At 41.6% G+C, this 17131-nt stretch overlaps 1 protein-coding gene across 1 annotated transcript in view; it reads left to right on the forward strand.

Annotated features, from left to right (window-relative positions):
- The first annotated feature begins 1356 nt into the window (after positions 1–1356).
- PLXDC2 (plexin domain containing 2) overlaps positions 1357–17131 on the forward strand; it is a 479884-nt gene continuing 464109 nt past the window's right edge. The window contains exon 1 of the mRNA XM_054503208.2: positions 1357–2893. Coding sequence (XP_054359183.1) covers positions 2782–2893 — 112 coding nt within the window. The 5' untranslated portion in view covers positions 1357–2781. The remainder of the gene's footprint in view (positions 2894–17131) is intronic.

Below are 17131 nucleotides of genomic sequence, written 5' to 3' on the forward strand. Positions count from 1 at the left end.
TATTTTGTATGTTCTACATATTGCATACTGTATTCTTACAATAAAGTAAGCTAGAGAAAATAAGATGTTAAGAAAATCATAAGGAAGATAAATATACTTACTGTTTATTAAGTGGAAGTGGATTATCAGAAAGGCTTTCATCCTCATCGTCTTCACATTGAGTGGGCTGAAGAGGAGGAGGAAGAGGAGGGGTTAGTCTTGCTGTGTTAGGGGTGGCAGAGGAGGAAGAAAATCCATGCAAAAGCGGATCCTCCCAGTTCAAACCCCTGTTGTTCAAGGGTCAACCGCACAATCAGGTTTTGATGAGAAGACTCAATTTTCAAACTTGATTTTAAGCAGGTATGTGTCCAGGTACTCAAATTCTGATGTGATATTACATAGAACTTAAACACTCCTAGTTAAGCAGAAATAGAAAAACCCAATTACCTAAGTAGAAATCAACCTATGGGAGGAAAGCTCAGGGAAGAGCCAGGGTCCTGGCATAATAAAGAGTATAGGCATGATATATGTTTATGTTTATACGTGTATATCTGTTGTTTGGAAATAAAGAGCATATTGAGTATTGGATTAAGGGAAACATATTTCTTGTTTCCCATGAGAAAGCCATCCTTTGAGCATCACATTTGCAAAGGTAGATTGATTATCCGGATCCACTTCCAGTGGGTTTTGTGGCAAGCCAAGACATGGATGTTGACAGCATCCGTAGACTCTTCAGAGCTTGGAGTGGAAAGGACCTTGAACTTAGAACACATGCAAATTTATTATGTGATCGAAGTCGTCTTCTCTCACTTTTGCTTCAGGAAATACTTAAACAAAGCCATGTACTTTGCGGTAGGCAATGTTCTATATTTATTAAATACACAGTTAACTCATCCAATCCATTGCAACCACCTTATAAGGGCGTTACTCTAATTCTGTCCATTTGATGGATGGATAACTGAGGCTAGGAGATAAATTGCTCATTGCGGGGGAGGTGAAATTGCAGCCCAGGCTATCCGGGCTCTAGATCCTGTACTTTCAACCAATAGCGCTTTGCTTCTTTTCCTTGTATTTATCCCTTTCAAAAATGATTAACTGTATGCAAAATAAGATATCAACTAATGAGAGGTGCGGCCAGGGTTAAGGAGGAAACAGATCCCCGAGCTGAAAAAACAAAACCAAACTGGAGAGCCAGAGCCCCTGAAAGCTCCTGTAGGAAATTCAGTGGGCCTCCTGCTCCTTTAAACTCTCGCTTTCGCCCCCGCTGACACTTTACAAAGCCGCGGGCAGCGGCGGGGACCACGCTGCGTTGCGCCGCCTTCCGCCACCCTCCCGCGCTGGGCTAGGGTCTGCGGGGGCTTCGCGGAGTCGGTAACCGAACTGGCTCTGGTTTGCTTTCTCCACTCCCCAGCCACTGCCAGACCCAGCCTCCGCGAAGGGGCGAGCTGTGGTTAACCCTTTCGTGCCCAGGGAGACCCCGCCAGGGTCCGGGCGGGGCGCGATCGCCCCCCGCAGTCGGGCGCGAAGACGGCCCGGGAGCCAGGTGGGTGTGGGGCGCAGTTGGCGGAGCTGCCCAGGGAGTGCGAGCAGGTTGCGACGATGGCGCCCCGGCGGCGCGGAGGTACCGCCCCGCGCTCCTCCGCTAGCTCCCCGGACTCGTCCCCTCTCCCCGCGCTCGGGGGCAGCCGGCTGCCTAGGGCGCGCGGGGCTGGAGTGGCCCTCTCCCTCCCCTTCGCTAGGCTCCCCCGGCTTAATCTGTTGGCCGCGACTCCTCAGCCAGCCCCGAGGAAAGTGCAGCCATTGGACAGGTCGGTGCGGGCTGCCGGTTTCAGGGAGGAAGGTGGGAGAAGCCTGGAGGAGCGAAGGGGAGGGCGGAAGGAGGAGGGAGGAGGGTGCGGCGGCAGATCTGGCAAATTGCGAGCTGCCTTCCCTCCTCAAAGTGTGGAGCAGGAGCGCGGGGGAGCGTGGCGACGGCAGCGCCTCCTCCGCCACCAAACTCCTGGGGCTCCGCGGGGGCTTGGGGCCACCTCCTCCTGAGCCTGGGGAACCCTCACCCGATAGGTTCCAGCCTGACTCCCTCCCACCCCACCCTTTTCCTTTCTTCTTCCTCGTTTTTTTTTTTTTAAACACATTTTTTTCCTGGCTTCGGACCTCAGACTGCTGCAGCCCGAACCTTCCCAGGGTTCAGCTCTTTGGAGCTGCCCATTCCTCCGGCTGCGAGAAAAGACGCGCGCCCTGCGTCGGGCGAAGAAAAGAAGGAAAACTTGTCGGGAGGGTTTCGCTATCAACCTCCTTCCCGCAAACCTAAACCTCCTGCCGGGGCCATCCCGAGGCAGAGGAAAGTTCCTGCGGAGCCGACCAGCCCTAGTGGATCTGGAGCAGGCAGCGGCGCTGGCTGTGGAATTAGATCAGTTTTGAACCCAGTGGAGCGCATCGCTGGGGCTCGGAAGTCACCGTCTGCGGACACCGGGGTGGCGCTGCCCAAGTGGAACCGACAGTTTGCGAGCCCAGGCTGCAAGTGGCCTTTCCTCCCCGCAATTGTTGTTCAGTGTCGGGTGAGGGCTGCGAGTGTGGCAAGTTGCAAAGAGAGCCCCAGAGGTCCGAAGAGCGCTGCGCTCCTACTCGCGTTCGCTTCTTCCTCTTCTCGGTTCCCTACTGTGAAATCGCAGCGACATTTACAAAGGCCTCCGGGTCCTACCGAGACCGATCCGCAGCGTTTGGCCCGGTCGCGCCTATTGCATCCGGAGCCCCCGAGCACCGGCGAAGGACTGGCGGGCGGGGTAGGGAGGTGGCGGCGGCGGCATGGCGAGGTTCCCGAGGGCCGACCTGGCCGCTGCAGGAGTTGTGTTACTTTGCCACTTCTTCACCGACCAGTTTCAGTTCGCCGATGGGAAACTCGGAGACCAAATCCTTGGTAAGTAAGATGCACTTTGGCTTGTTGATTTTGTGCGCAGCTGTAGACCTCTCTGACACTCTCGTCCTCCCTATCCTCTCCCCCCAACATCACCTATCTGCCCTTGGGAAACTTATTGCAGTTGCTTTTCGGCTAAACTTAGGCTTCCCAAATGGGGAAAAGAGGGTTAACAAGAGAAGGACGCCGGGGACTAGGGGTTTTCTTGAGGCTTTCGGGCTTACATCACCTGGGCGGCAGGGGGTGGTACTGTCTCCCCCAAGTAGCCCAGGGAGGGCTCCAGTGTGAGAGCAAAGCTTCTTCCGTGGATACGTCTCCTAGGACCTGGCATCTCCAGGCTGTGTGCTCTCCTGCTCCTCCTCCTTCCTCGCTGCTGGTTAAACTAAGCGAGTGTATGGTGTGGGGTGGGTGGGGGACGTGGTGAAAGCCAGGGATTGCAGGTCTCCCCTCTGCACGAGAAAATTCCCTGTGGCAGCACCTTCCTTCCCCTGGCGATCCCCACTAGCTCTGTCTAGTGAACTGGGCCAAGCGGGCGCTGGAAGTGGGGCGGGGTAGGTGCGGCAGACGCAGAGGTGGGGAGCAGGTGGGAAAGGTGGGGGCGGGCGCGCCTCTGGAGACCTACCCCTGCTCCCATTGTCCTCCGCCTGCCAGCTTCACAGACAGGCCTGAACGCTCAGAGGGTTCCTCGGAGTGCCCTGATTTTGTCCCCGAGAGGGCCCCAACCTCCACATCCTCTTAGTGGCTGTCCTGGCAGGTGCGCGTCCTGCGGGGAGCTGCGCCCCGGGGGCGATCGCCGAGCGGGAGGCTGCCTCCTGGGACCCTGCCCACTGGGTGCCTACTCCCCATTTCTGCCTTTCAGTGAAGAAAGTGAAGACACAGGCAGAAAGAGATCTTGGCAGAAATTGGTGAACTCGGGTGGACTTCGAGAGGAGGTGAAACGAGAGAAAAAGAAAAAACTTGGTGGGAAAAGAAAAGAAAACGAAAACTTTCTGCTTAGGATAATCAATTTGTTCTTTTCTGGTGTGTGTGTGTGCGTATGTGTGTGTGTGTGTGTGTATAATTTAAATGATTGCCCGGAAAGTATGCATGCGTCCTCAACAGTCAACTAGAGAGTCACAGATGGAAGGCTGGGGGTCACCTGGGGATTCCAGGCAAGGTGAATCTTGAAGATCTTGAAGGAAACCCTTGAGTGAAATTTACCAAGCCGCGACTTAGAAGACAGTCACAACACTTCGCCTGTCCCTGGTGTAAACTGTTCTAGATAAAGCACAGATACTGACTCTGCGCTTTTATGGTTGGAGGGGTGTGTGTGTTGGGGTGTATGTGCAGGGAGGCAATAGGATGACAACACTCTTAAAGCTGAGAATAAAATGCAGATTTCTTGGGTGTTGACTTGTCTTTGTCACATTTAATTGTTCTGCATTAATGGACATAGGTTGTTCTTGACTGTGTATGATTTATGATAGTAGACTATACCTTTTGTTTATTTCTCTGATACGTTTCATTGGTCGGAAAAAAATAACACTTTTAGCCTTCCAGGAAAGGAAACAGTCATTTAAAAATTGCAACAGTAATTTTCATGTACTTATTCATGGTATGAATAGATGCTTAATGAAAACAATTTACTCCACCACAAACGAAGTTAAAAGGATGTGTGTGCCAATATGTATTCCAAGTTGTTTATTTAAAAACTTCTTTGGCACTAGGAATAAATAATGCATTTGCAGTAAAGAAAAAAAATAAATGCCAGCAAATGTTTATCTTTTTATAAACCTGTTCCAGTAATGTTACTGAGAAAAGAATATATGTATACACACACACACACACACACACACAAAATAACACACATTTGGTGTGCCAAGAAGTTCAGAAATTGAGGATGAAATTCATCCCAAAGTAAGATTGTCCATATAATTAAAAGCCCTTGCTGTGGGAAATATAAAATACTTAAAATGTTCAACATCAGTGTACTGGTATTTTAAGCTCGTTGAATATTTCTGATGGGAAATATACTCTAGAAACCCATATATTGATAGGATTGATTTTAAAAAGAATGGTTTTAAATTCCTTGGCAAATTTTTGGAGACTTTTATAAACAGAAGTAGCTTCTTTCCTGGACATCATTTACATGTAGTTTTATGAAAAAAATATTGTAATTAAATGGTTAGCTTACTGAATATATAAAAATAGCAAGGTGAAACAGAAAAAAGTATACAATTTTATTTGTAAAATAGTCTATCTAAAAGTTCAATATGGGGGGAAAAGTCCAACAGTCTTGAAATTTGTCATGCAACAATCAGGATTTTTATTACAGACATTTTGGCACAGGAACAATATCTGATTTCATAACAGGGACATTTTATTATGCATTACTTTTGTAAATGCTGCAGTTGATTTTATTGCCACCAGAGGGCAGATAAACTGCTAATTTCCTCTTTCTGTTTTAGAGGGAAGTAGTTTATGTTTATCATATAATTTACATTTATTTTAGTTGTTCTTCTCTGGTTGAATATTTTTCTGCATGGTTGAATACATTTTAAGTATTTTATATTTCCTGCTTTTGTTGGGGTTAAACAATTTACTTTGAAATATTACTCATTTGTAGAGTTTGTTATGAGAGTGTTGCTGTTGAGACATAATCATTAAAGTTTCTGTTTGCATATAAACTTAGAGCACAATGATATAATAGAGGGCTTAATTCAAGTGAATATTTATTATAAAATGGACATCTGTCATATTGTTGGACAAAAGACAGGTTAATTATTTTATCAATCAATGACTTGAGGCTACATGCAAAATTTTAAAAATATGAAATATGAGTTTCTTTTTCCTTTAGAGAATAGATACAAGTTTTGAAGCTTGAGGTTGGGTAAGTTTCAACTGAGACATAATCGTAGTGTAGAACATTTATATCAAAGATAATTTTTGTTGTTGATGTTCATGGATGTCTGCCTAGAGGTTTGGAGTTATTATAATCAGGAGAATTTGCACCTTTCAGTGTGATCTTCAGAAATAAACTCTTGTCAGGGAGAATGTATTTGAATAAAACTTAATAATGAAAGATACTAATTTTGCTCCAGACAGGTTTCTTCACTGCAAGAATCAGATACTCTCAGAGTATGTAGAAAATATGTGTCCTTATCAATTAGTTTTGTCATTTTTTCGTAAAAGCTATCTCCTATTGCAGAAACATTATGTTTTTAAAGAGGAATGAGTTGATCAACAGCCTTGATCATGGGATCTAAAGTCTTCAGCTGCAGGCTGGGCGCGGTAGCTTGTGCCTGTAACCCCAGCACTTTGGGAGGCCGAGGTGGGCAGATCACCTGAGGTCAGGAGTTCGAGACCAGCCTGGCGAACATGGTGAAACCCCGTCTCTACTAAAAATACAAAAATTAGCCGGGTGTGGTGGTGGACACCTGTAATCCTGGCTATACTTGGGAGGCTGAGGCAGGAGAATCACTTGAACCCGGGAGGCAGAGGTAGCAGCGAGCCGAGATTGCACCATTGCACTCCAGCCTGGACGGGCGACAAAGGGAGACCCTGCCTCAAAAAAAAAAAATAAAAATAAGTAAACAAACAAATAAATAAAATCTTCAGCTACTTTCTCATCACATTAATACAGTCTCTTCTCCATGGTCTTCAAGGCCATTGCCGTGTGGCCTCAAGCACTTTCCCACCGTCTCTCCCCTGCCTGTTCTTGAAAGCTCTCACCAGAAGAGCTGCTGGAAGTTCCCTGAGTGTGTACCATGCATTACCACTTCTGCCATTCCACCTGCTCTTCCTTCTCTAAGTGCGTCTCCATCCATCCATTTTCCAATTTTTCCTGCAGATTTATCTCAAGTGACACTCTCCACAAAAGGACGTGTTGTCTTAGAATTCTCAGTGCACTTTATGCCTTCTTCAAAGGCACTTGCTTGATATGGTAGGGTTTCCTTTTTTTCCATTTCTGCCTCTCTCTCATGTATTCTATTAGACCAGACCATACGTTCCTGAGGTCAGGGTCTGTTGTCATTTATTTCTCAATCTGCTATGGCAACTACCAATAAATAGTTGCAATAAATGGTTGTTGGACTGAACTGAACTGAATTGAACTATAGTTCAACTGAATTATTAATTTGAATGCCACCTTGGGAGACTTTTTGAATAATTCCCATGCTAAGACTTTGTCCATCCATAGGATAGAAATAAATTTAAAACTAACTTCAGAGAGCAACTGTTGAAACCAAAGCATAAGATCCAGAAGTCTGCTAAACTATGCTTCTACTATTAGGTGGGACTTTCAAAAAATTCTTTCGACCATTCTTCTATCCTGCTGGTTTCTGAATGAATGTTCACTCATGTTCTTAATCTCATATCTTTTTTCTTTTATACATTTCTTTTAAAAAATTCTTTGTTTTAATTTTTAATTTTTAATAATATGTATTTAAGCTGTGCAACATGATGCTTGTTTATTTTCTAATTCTATGTATAAGAGAAACCAAATTGCATTTGTATTTCTGTGTCTGAATTATTTCACTTAGCACAATGTCCCCCAGCTTCATCCATGCTATCACAAATAGCAAGATCTTCTTTTTTAAAGCTAAATAATATTCCATTGTGCATATATATATGCACTATATATGCAGTATATAATGTATATACACTATATATGCAATATATAGTATATATGCACTATATATGCAATATATAATATATATGCCCTATATATGCAATATATAATATATATGCCCCATATATGCAATATATATAATATCTGCACTATATATGCAATATATATAATATCTGCTCTATATATGCTATATATAATATATATCCGCTATATATGGAATACATATGCACTACATATGCAATGTATATGGAATATATATCCAGTTATTCATCAGTGGACCCTCAGGTTGTCATATCTTGGCTATTGTGAATAATGCTTCAATTAACATGAGAGTGAAGATACCTCTTAAAGGGGCTGGTTTTATTTTCTTCAGGTATATATACAGAAGAGAGATTGCTAGCTTATACGGTGGTTTTATTTTTAATTTTTTGAAGCAACTTCATATTGTTCTTTTTATGGCTCTACCAATTTACATTCCCACCAGCAGTGTATAAGGGTTCCCTTTTCTCCACATCCTCCCCCACACTTACTATCTATTGTCTTTTTGACAATAGCCATCTTAATATTAGTAGGTGTGAGATGATACCTTATTGTGGTTTTGATTTGTATTTCCCTAATGATTAGTGATGTTGAGGACCGTGTCATATACCTATTGGCCATTTTTTTTTGTCTTCTTTGGAGAAATGTCTATTTTTAGGCACTTTGGCTATTTTAAAATCAGTTATTTATGTTAAGCCTTCTGTTGATAGATAGGACTTTCAAAAAGTTTATTCCACGATTTTCCTATACTGCTAGTTTCTTCCTGCATGTTTACTTACTTTTTTTTTTGAGACGGTGTCTCGCTCTCTCTCCCAGTCCGGAGTGCAGTGGCGCGATCTCGGCTCACTGCAAGCTCCGCCTCCCGGGTTCACGCCATTGTCCTGCCTCAGCCTCCCAAGTAGCTGGGACTACAGGCATGCGCCACCATGCCCGGCTAAGTTTTTGTATTTTTTAGTAGAGACAGGGTTTCACTGTGTTAGCCAGGATGGTCTTGATTTCCTGACCTTGTGATCCACCCACCTCAGCCTCCCAAAGTGCTTGGATGTTTACTTATGTTTTAAATTTAATATCTTAAAATATGGTATACATATGTATGTACATATGCATACATATATGGTGATGGTGGTGGTTTATTTCACTGAAGATGAAGACTATTAAATAATTTTGGTTCTTTGTGGGATTGCTTTTGAATTAAACAGTTTTAGGCCTCATGTCACTAAACTATAATGAAGAAGGCTTTAAAAATATTGTCTGGGCTGGGCGTGGTGGCTCACGCCTGTGATCCCAGCACTTTTTTGGGAGGCGGAGGTGGGTAGATCAAGAGGTCAGGAGATCAAGACCATCCTGGCCAACATGGTGAAACTCCATCTGCACTAAAAATAAAAAAATTAGCCAGGCATGGTGGCATGCACCTGTAGTTCCAGCTACTCAGGAGGCTGAGGCAGGAGAATCGCTTAACCCGGGAGGTGGAGGTTGAGATAGCGCCACTGCACTCCAGCTGGGCAACAGAGCGAGACTCCATCTCAAAAAAAAAAAAAAAATTCTCATAAAACTTGTTTTGAGGTGAGGTTCTGTGACTCACACCTGTAATCCCAACACTTTGGGAGGCCGAGACAGGGGGATTGCTTGAGTCCACGATTTGGATACCAGCCTGGACAACATAGGGAAGGGATCTCATCTCTACAGTTGTTTTGTTTTGTTTTGTTTTTAATTAGCTGGTCATGGTGGTGCACACCTGTAGTCCCAGCTACTTGGTAGGCTGAGGTGGGAGGATCACTTGAACCCAGGAGGTCAGGGCTGCAATGAGCTGTGATTACACCACTGCATTCCAGCCTGGCCAACAGAGAATGACCCTGTCTCAAAAAATAAAATAATAAAAAAACTTGCTGTGGGAACCGTTATGGGGAAGTAGATGAGGATATTCTGCAATACATTGCACAGTGTCTGCTCCCCGAGATATTATGCCATGAGAAAATGAGAGAGAGAAAGAGACAGAGACAGGGTGAGAGACCTTATGTTTCAATAACAGACATAGTTCTTTTGAGCTTGTTTATATCTTCTGGACATTATAAATAGTGCCTAGGAGTTTTACCATTTAAGTTTTGGTTTCTTGAAATCTCAGTGCACAATTTGTGGCCCACCTCCAACAAGTATATAAACCTTCTGGCCTACATTTTGTGTGCTAGCTTACCTCTGTCTTCATCTTACCTTTTCTACCTTTTCTCACTTAAAATCTTATTTGGTATTTGTTTTGGAGATGGGAAAAAAGCAAATAAAATTGTATCACCATAATACATAAGGTTGTGTATCACTAAGTTGCTTTCCGCTTTCTCTTAATCTGATGAATTCCAGCCCTTTGGCTTTATTCTGAGCACATTTTCCCAAAGCTTTAATTATCTCTGCAGAGTACTCCATTCTGGAGGTCTTTCTTCACTGAGTTCACACAGGATGTCTTCCCTCACTGCGTCCCACACAATGATTCTGTTAAGCTGAGGAAGTTACTAGAGAATGACAGGCTAAGTAGTGATGCTTTTATTCCACTATTTATTGTGTTACAAATTAACAGGATAATAGCTGAAAAAAGATGAGAATATAAAATATTCCACATGTGTTTATAACCAGACAGTGAACTCATTTCATATTTATTGTTTGGTTTTATTTTCCTCTTTTTAATTAAAAAGGTGGTAAGCTGTGGAATGATGGTATAGATTTGTATATTTAAATAGAATTAGAGGTCTTGTCAGGGGCCTGTTTGGAATTAGCCTGTTAAGGATTACAGATCTGAACATGGGGTCAGACACTAAGTGACCTTACTGGATATCCAGACTTTTAATCTCTTCCGCCAGAGGCCATCAAACCAGATCTAAGCGCTAGTACCTTTACCCTACCCTTCAAATTAAAATAGGCTGTCCTCACTCTTTCTGCTTGAGGCCTTATCATAGATAGTGGTCTGTGAGTTTTGTCAAGAGAGGGTCACAGGCCAAGATGCAGACTGACTTCCGTTTTACTTGTCTGGAATCTTATTACTCAGTTCCTCAATTATTTTTTACTCAATAATTGGACATTTTCCTTAGAATCCATGTTGCTCGAGGTCTCGTCCTGTAGGTAAGGTGTGTAGCTCATTGAGGCTTTGAGAATATGGAGAGAATATTAAGAGTTTGCCCTGTGGAAAAACTGCATAGGAATCCGAATATTTAAAAGTCAATTTTCTATATATTCCTTGGAGTGTTCAGTGATACAAAAAGTCTAAATAAAACTGATATATTCTCTTTTGAGTATGATGCTTGGTAAGTACACTCTGGTTCATTTCGATTAGGATACTGTATTCTTGGGTCCAGCTGGAATATGGAACATTGAACATTTGATAATGTTTTTTGGGTGGTAGTTACAGATATCTGCTTACAGTAGTAACTGCTTACAGTAGTAACTCCTACCCTTTTCTCTCTGAAACCGTTATATGAACATCCAATAAAATATTTATTTCCCTAAAGCCTAAAAGGGAAGTAGGACAGGCAGAATTTGTCATTTAGAGCACGAAATGTACCAATAATGATGAGTTTTAAGATGGGAAAGTATTTAAGGTACATTTCAGGTACTGCTTATGCTGAATCTATTGTATCTATTTGCTGAATTCTTTCCGACATACAAACTTAGACTGTAGCTACCGCTGACCTAATGAACCTTGTTATTTATATGCTGTCTTTTTGTTCATTTGTCTGGTCGAAAGGGCCCACTCACCTTCCTGTGGGCATAGCTGGCGGGAGCAAGTCTGGTATTTCAGCTGACTTCTCCTTTTGGCTTTCCCTTCTCCTTCTCCTTTTGCTATCTTTTCCCTTCAATTCATTGAAAAATGTCTATATACAAATTACATAAATGCAATCTGCATTGCAAAATATCCCAATGAAAAGTATATATGAAATAATTTTAGGCAAACTGAGTCATGTTCTTAGTGGATATGAGTTCGTGTGATTTCAAGGAATACTGTCCTGAACTTTTAATTTAAAAACATTCAACCTCCTGATTATTTTGCCAGTCCATAGTTTTATGTTTAAGGTTGCCCAAAATGTACTGCCTGTCCATAATTCTTTCAAGAATTATTGCTTCTGATATTAGCCATTTTAATTCTATTTACTATTTATATAGGTCCTGGGAGTATACAGCTTTGAATTTTTTGTTGTTGTTGTCATTTAGCCCTTTAATTTGCTAATTCCAAGGAGCAAAAATTGAACTAAGAGACATACCATTGTGTCTTTGCACTTTTTTTCCTTGGTGCTTGTTTGGAGCAGAAACAGGAGGGTCATTTTAGCTTTTTTGTCATACAACAAAAATTTGAAGAATATTTTAATACTTTGAAAACTGTGGATGCCCTGTGAAAGTCAAGGTGACTTGTGAGGTTAAAACACATTTTATTTCACATTTTAGTTTGAGAGCACTCTTGCTATGTTACAAAGATATTGCTCAGTGCTTTGTTTTCATGTGCTGGTTTTGTTAAACTAGCATAGGATATTATATATCTTGTATAATGTACAGTTGTACCTGTTTTGATTCATAACTTGGCTTTAAAATTTTTATGTAGCTTTAAAAAATGTTTATTTTTTTTGTTCAAACTGAATGGATTTTATGAAAACCTTTTGTTTTACGTGAAGTGTGAGTAAATATAGCTCCTGTATCAGAATCTTGTGGTTGCATTTGTTAATATGGAAAGACTTGCAAAATACTGATGGGTATGTTGTGAAACAATTTTGGTGGAGACTGAGTTGTGTAATAAATCACATCACTTGCTGTTTTGTTTTTAGCAACTGCATCTACTTGGATTGGTCTTAATTGTAATCTGCTGGTCCACAACTGATTTATTCAATTTTCCACCCATGGCTAATTAGTGCTCTTGTGAACATGGGGATAGGAGCATCCTTGCAATCGTCTTTTCCTGTTTACATGCAGGAGTTGCTTGGCTTATATTTAGAGCTAGAATTTCTGGGTTATTGGGTTTGTGAAAAGTCTACTCCAAAAAGATAAATCCTGAAATAAGCCCTGCTGAGATAATCTACTTTGAAGATAAAGGGGGTGGAGGAACCCATAATTATCCCTGTACTGATACACAGTCTTAATTACTATAGCTTTATAATAAGTCTTTCTATCTGATGGGACAAACTCGTCCTCCTTGTTCTTGCTCTTCAGAAGCTGGCTATTTCAGGAGGTTCTTTCCTTTTCCAGAGCCATTTTAGAATAAACATTTCAGATGTTGCTACAAACTCTTGGGCTTTTGATTGCAATCTTATTAAATCTCTTGGTCATTTTGTAAATAATTCAATTTCTAAACAACTGGGAGACTATGTATTTTCTTTTCTACAACATCTAATGGCCAGAACAAGTACCACAGGGCTTCATAACAATTTTCTTTTCTTTTTTTTTTTTTTAGACAGATTCTCACTTTGTTGCCCAGGCTGGAGTGCAGTGGCACGATCTTGGCTCACTGCAACCTCCATCTCCCGGGTTCCAGTGATTTTCCTGCCTCAGTCTCCCAAATAGCTGCAACTACAGGCGCGCCACCACACCCGGCTAATTTGTGTATTTTTAGTAGAGATGGGGTTTCACCATGTTGGCCAAGCTGGTCTCCAACTCCTGACCTCAAGTGATCCACCCATTTTGGTCTCCCAAAGTGCTGGGATTACAGACATGAGCCACCGCGCCCAGCCATCATAACAAATTGCTAATAGTGACTATTTGACAGTGACCTTTTTTAGTTGAAATGAAATTTCCAGATGGAGAGCTGGGGAGGTTTTCTTATCACATCATCAAACTAACCATACATCTAATTGTTTCCTAGGAAACAAATGGGGAAAGATAGTTTAATTAAAATGAACAACTCAGTTAAGGGAAGGAAATGTTAATACCTGGCTTCTTAGGAACTGTCACGATGGAGGAGTGAGCTCAACGCAAATAACACATGGACATGACGATATTTTCGCAGTGTGCCTCTTAGCATCTTATCTCTGGACCAGCAACGCTCCAACCAAGACTTTGTCTTAAGTTTGCTGCATCCTAAGAAACAGCTTTGGAAAGAACGGTAAAATCTCCAAGCTTTAGGATCCTCCTTAACATTGGCTCACTAGCTGATTCATTTTGATCCCATTGGAGATTTACTTTGAAAGAGAGTACAGTTTGCAAGTTGCTACCCCTCTATAGGCAATAGAATTTATTATTTTATTTAGACTACAGGCATTTGCAAATGAGAGGGGTACAATTTTCTTGTTTGATTTGAAAATGTGAACTCCACCTCCAGCTCAACACAGTCCATGACTGGCTACAGCTCTCAAGTCAGGCTTGGTGATCTGAGTATTTTTTAATCAGGAGTACATGGAAAAGCCAGGCAGCTTGTTTTATTTCTTGGTTGTTTAGCCTTCTTTATCTTTTTAACATCTGTTGTTCATTTCAGAGATTTTTAAAAACAAGCAAGATTTAAAGTCATTCTGCACATGACAGTCTCATTGTCTGGACGTTGCAAAACAGCTCCATGCAGGAAGCCAGATTGGTGCAATCTCAGTTTTGTCAAGCTGTTTTTAGAAGAGATGTTTGAAAATAGGCATGGCCAATATGAAGCTGATTTTTTTTTAAGCCAAGCACTTTTGTTTGACTTCAGATGGCTTTTCTCCAGCCCCCAGTTCTATTGTCCTGTCTTCAACAGGCCTGGCCTTTCTAGCCTGGCTTACTGCAAAGGCTTCCCACCTTGCCTCCAAAATTGCCCTGCTGGAACCCATTCTTCATTCCACAGCCAGAAAGATCTTTCTAAAATGCAAACCTGGCTGTGTCCCTCCTCTGTTGGAACCACTTCTGTGCCTTTCTGTTGCTCTCATGCTGAAGGTATCTGGTCCTGTTTGACCTCTTCAGGTTCAAGTTCAGCACTTTCTGTCCTTCCCCAGGATCCCCATACATTGCCTCTGTTCTGAAATTCTGCACGTGCTTTTACCTCTTTTTGGTACACACTTTCCTCCTTTTTTTTTTTTGTTTTTTGGCTTTTTGTCCTTCAGGTCTCCACTTAGCCTTGATGTTTTCATCGTTTCACTGATCATCAATAGTAATTACTTGTGCCTGCATTTGACTATAAACTGCCTTCTGTGACTGATTCCCCAATGCCTCCCTAGCTCCAAGCATATGAAGCTCTCTGAAAATTTGCTGTAGGATGCTTGTTAGTGTTCCACTTTTATAAATGGTGCTGTGTTTCTTCAGGCTTATCACTCATGCAAAGAGTTTTGTTGATACTTTCTTACCACACGTTTCTTTGGGCAAAATTTCTAAGTCACAATTTCTGTAATGTGATGTACTGGGTTAAAATATCAATGACAGGTCAGGCACGGGGGCTCATGCCTATAATCTCAGCGCTTTGGGAGGCTTCTACTAAAAATACAAAAAATTATCCAGACGTGGTGGCGGGCACCTGTAGTCCCAGCTGCTCGGAGGCTAAGGCACGAGAATCACTGGAACCCAAAAGGTGGAGGTTGCAGTGAGCCGAGATCATGCCACTGCACTCCAGCCTAGGCAACAGAGTGAGACTCCATCTCAAAAGTAAAAAATATATTAAAAAAAAGACCAAATGTACAGAGAAGGTAGAGATGGAGTGACTGCAAAGTAAGAGAATTTGTCATATATATTTGTGAAGAACTGAGAACTCATTTACAAAGGATGATTTACCAGTGATCCAGTCATATACTAAGCTAGCAAGAACAGAGAAAGGGATACTTTAACCGGTGTTATCAAGAGTAGTTTTAAATTTCTGAGCTTGTAAATCTGAATAACATTTCAAAGGCTGTGAAAGGACAAGATTTTAATCCTCTCTAATAATTTATAACCCACAACATGAATTGTGTGATAAAATATTAAAATCTGTTAATTTGCTTCTCTGGAGAGAATTCCATAGTTAAAAATGATATATGGATAAACAATTAGTGAAACAGAAATTAGAGATAGAGCCATGAAATTTGCATAATTAGCTTTCCACCTATCTCAAGGTGAAAGAGTCCAACTGGGAAACACCCCCTGGGAAACAGATATTTAAAAGATTTTTCAGATACAGATCACTAGGTAGCCTTTTAAATATTTTTCAACAAAAGAATCAATACAGTCTCTTAGTACCACACTCAGTGACTTGAGTTAACTCTTTTCACAGTCTTAATGTGATCTACTTGCTCACGTTTTAATCCGTTGAGGTCAGCATCTTCCATGTAATCAACAGTTTCTTTCTCTTATACTCAGAGCACATTCTTTTCTTACCTTGGCTTTTATTGTTTTTCTTGAAACATTCTCCAGAGTTCTTCCTCTCTTCCATACTAATGGTACGGTGTGAACATCTGATATTTCTGTCTCCTCAGTATCTCTTTCCCCCATCCTTTGGTAACAGCACCCTCCCATTATTTATGAATGTCCTCTCCCCACCCTATGTTGTTCTCCTGGGTTTCTTTTAATAGTGGCATATTTCCCATGATCAGCTTGTGTCTCAAAAGTGGCCACGCAGAGTGTACCTTCACCCTTGGACCTCAGGCTAACTGGTCTTTCTCTAACTATGCTCCGGAAAAGAGAATGTCTTTTTTTTTTTTTCCTGGGAGTTGCTGCATTGGGAAGATAAAAGTCTAGAGCCATCCATAGGCAATTTTGGACTGCCCAATGTGATAAAGCAGGAAATTCTGATTTTGAGCTGGGATTTGTTACTTGCTGCTGAAAGAGTCTTGAGAAATCCATCACAGTGTTTAATTATATTGCTATTTGTATAAGTATTCAATTGAGGACTATTCTTCCCACTAAATTGTAAGCTCTATGAGGGTAGGAACCAGGTTTGTTTCCTTTTTTTTTTTTTTTTTTGCTTGTTTGTTTTCTTGGCACCTTTCATAGTGCTTGGTATATAGAAGGCAATTAATAAATGCTTAATGAATTTTTCTGCATCATTTCATTTGGTAGGGCATGTTATCAATGACCATTAAAATGATTCAAATCTCAGATGTCGGGTGACATTCATCAGATAAGTCGTAAGTTGTGACTGTGATAGATACTTTCTTCTCTGTTAGTTTTCTTGGGTGATTTTTTAATCCCATTCTGATATTACATATAGAGTTCTTGTACCTGGGTCTTATTTTTCTCATCTTTCTCGCTGTTTCACTTACTGTCTTCCTTTATTTGGCTAGCAGTTCCTGTCCTCATTTTATTTTTCCTGTGGGTATAGATAAACTTTCTAGGCAGTGGGAAATCATGAAAGGGAAGGCTTTAACTCTTTTTTTTTTTTTTAACTTTTATTTTAGGCTCAGGGGTACATGTGAAGGTTTGTTATTTAGGTAAACTTGTGCCACAGGGGTTTGCTGTACAGATTATTTTGTCATCCAGGTAGTAAGCTTAGTACCCAATAGTTATTTTTTTCTGCTCCTCTTCCTCCTCCCACTCTCCATCCTCAAGTAGACCCCAGTGTCTGTTGTTCCCCTCTTTGTGCCCATGTGTTCTCATCATTTAGCTCCCACTTACAAGTAAGAACATGTGATATTTGGTTTTCTATTCGTGCATTACTTTGCTAAGGATAATGTCCTCCATCCATTTTCCTGCAAAGGATATGA

Source organism: Pongo pygmaeus, chromosome 8, assembly GCF_028885625.2.
Source record: "Pongo pygmaeus isolate AG05252 chromosome 8, NHGRI_mPonPyg2-v2.0_pri, whole genome shotgun sequence".
Lineage (NCBI taxonomy): Eukaryota > Metazoa > Chordata > Mammalia > Primates > Hominidae > Pongo > Pongo pygmaeus.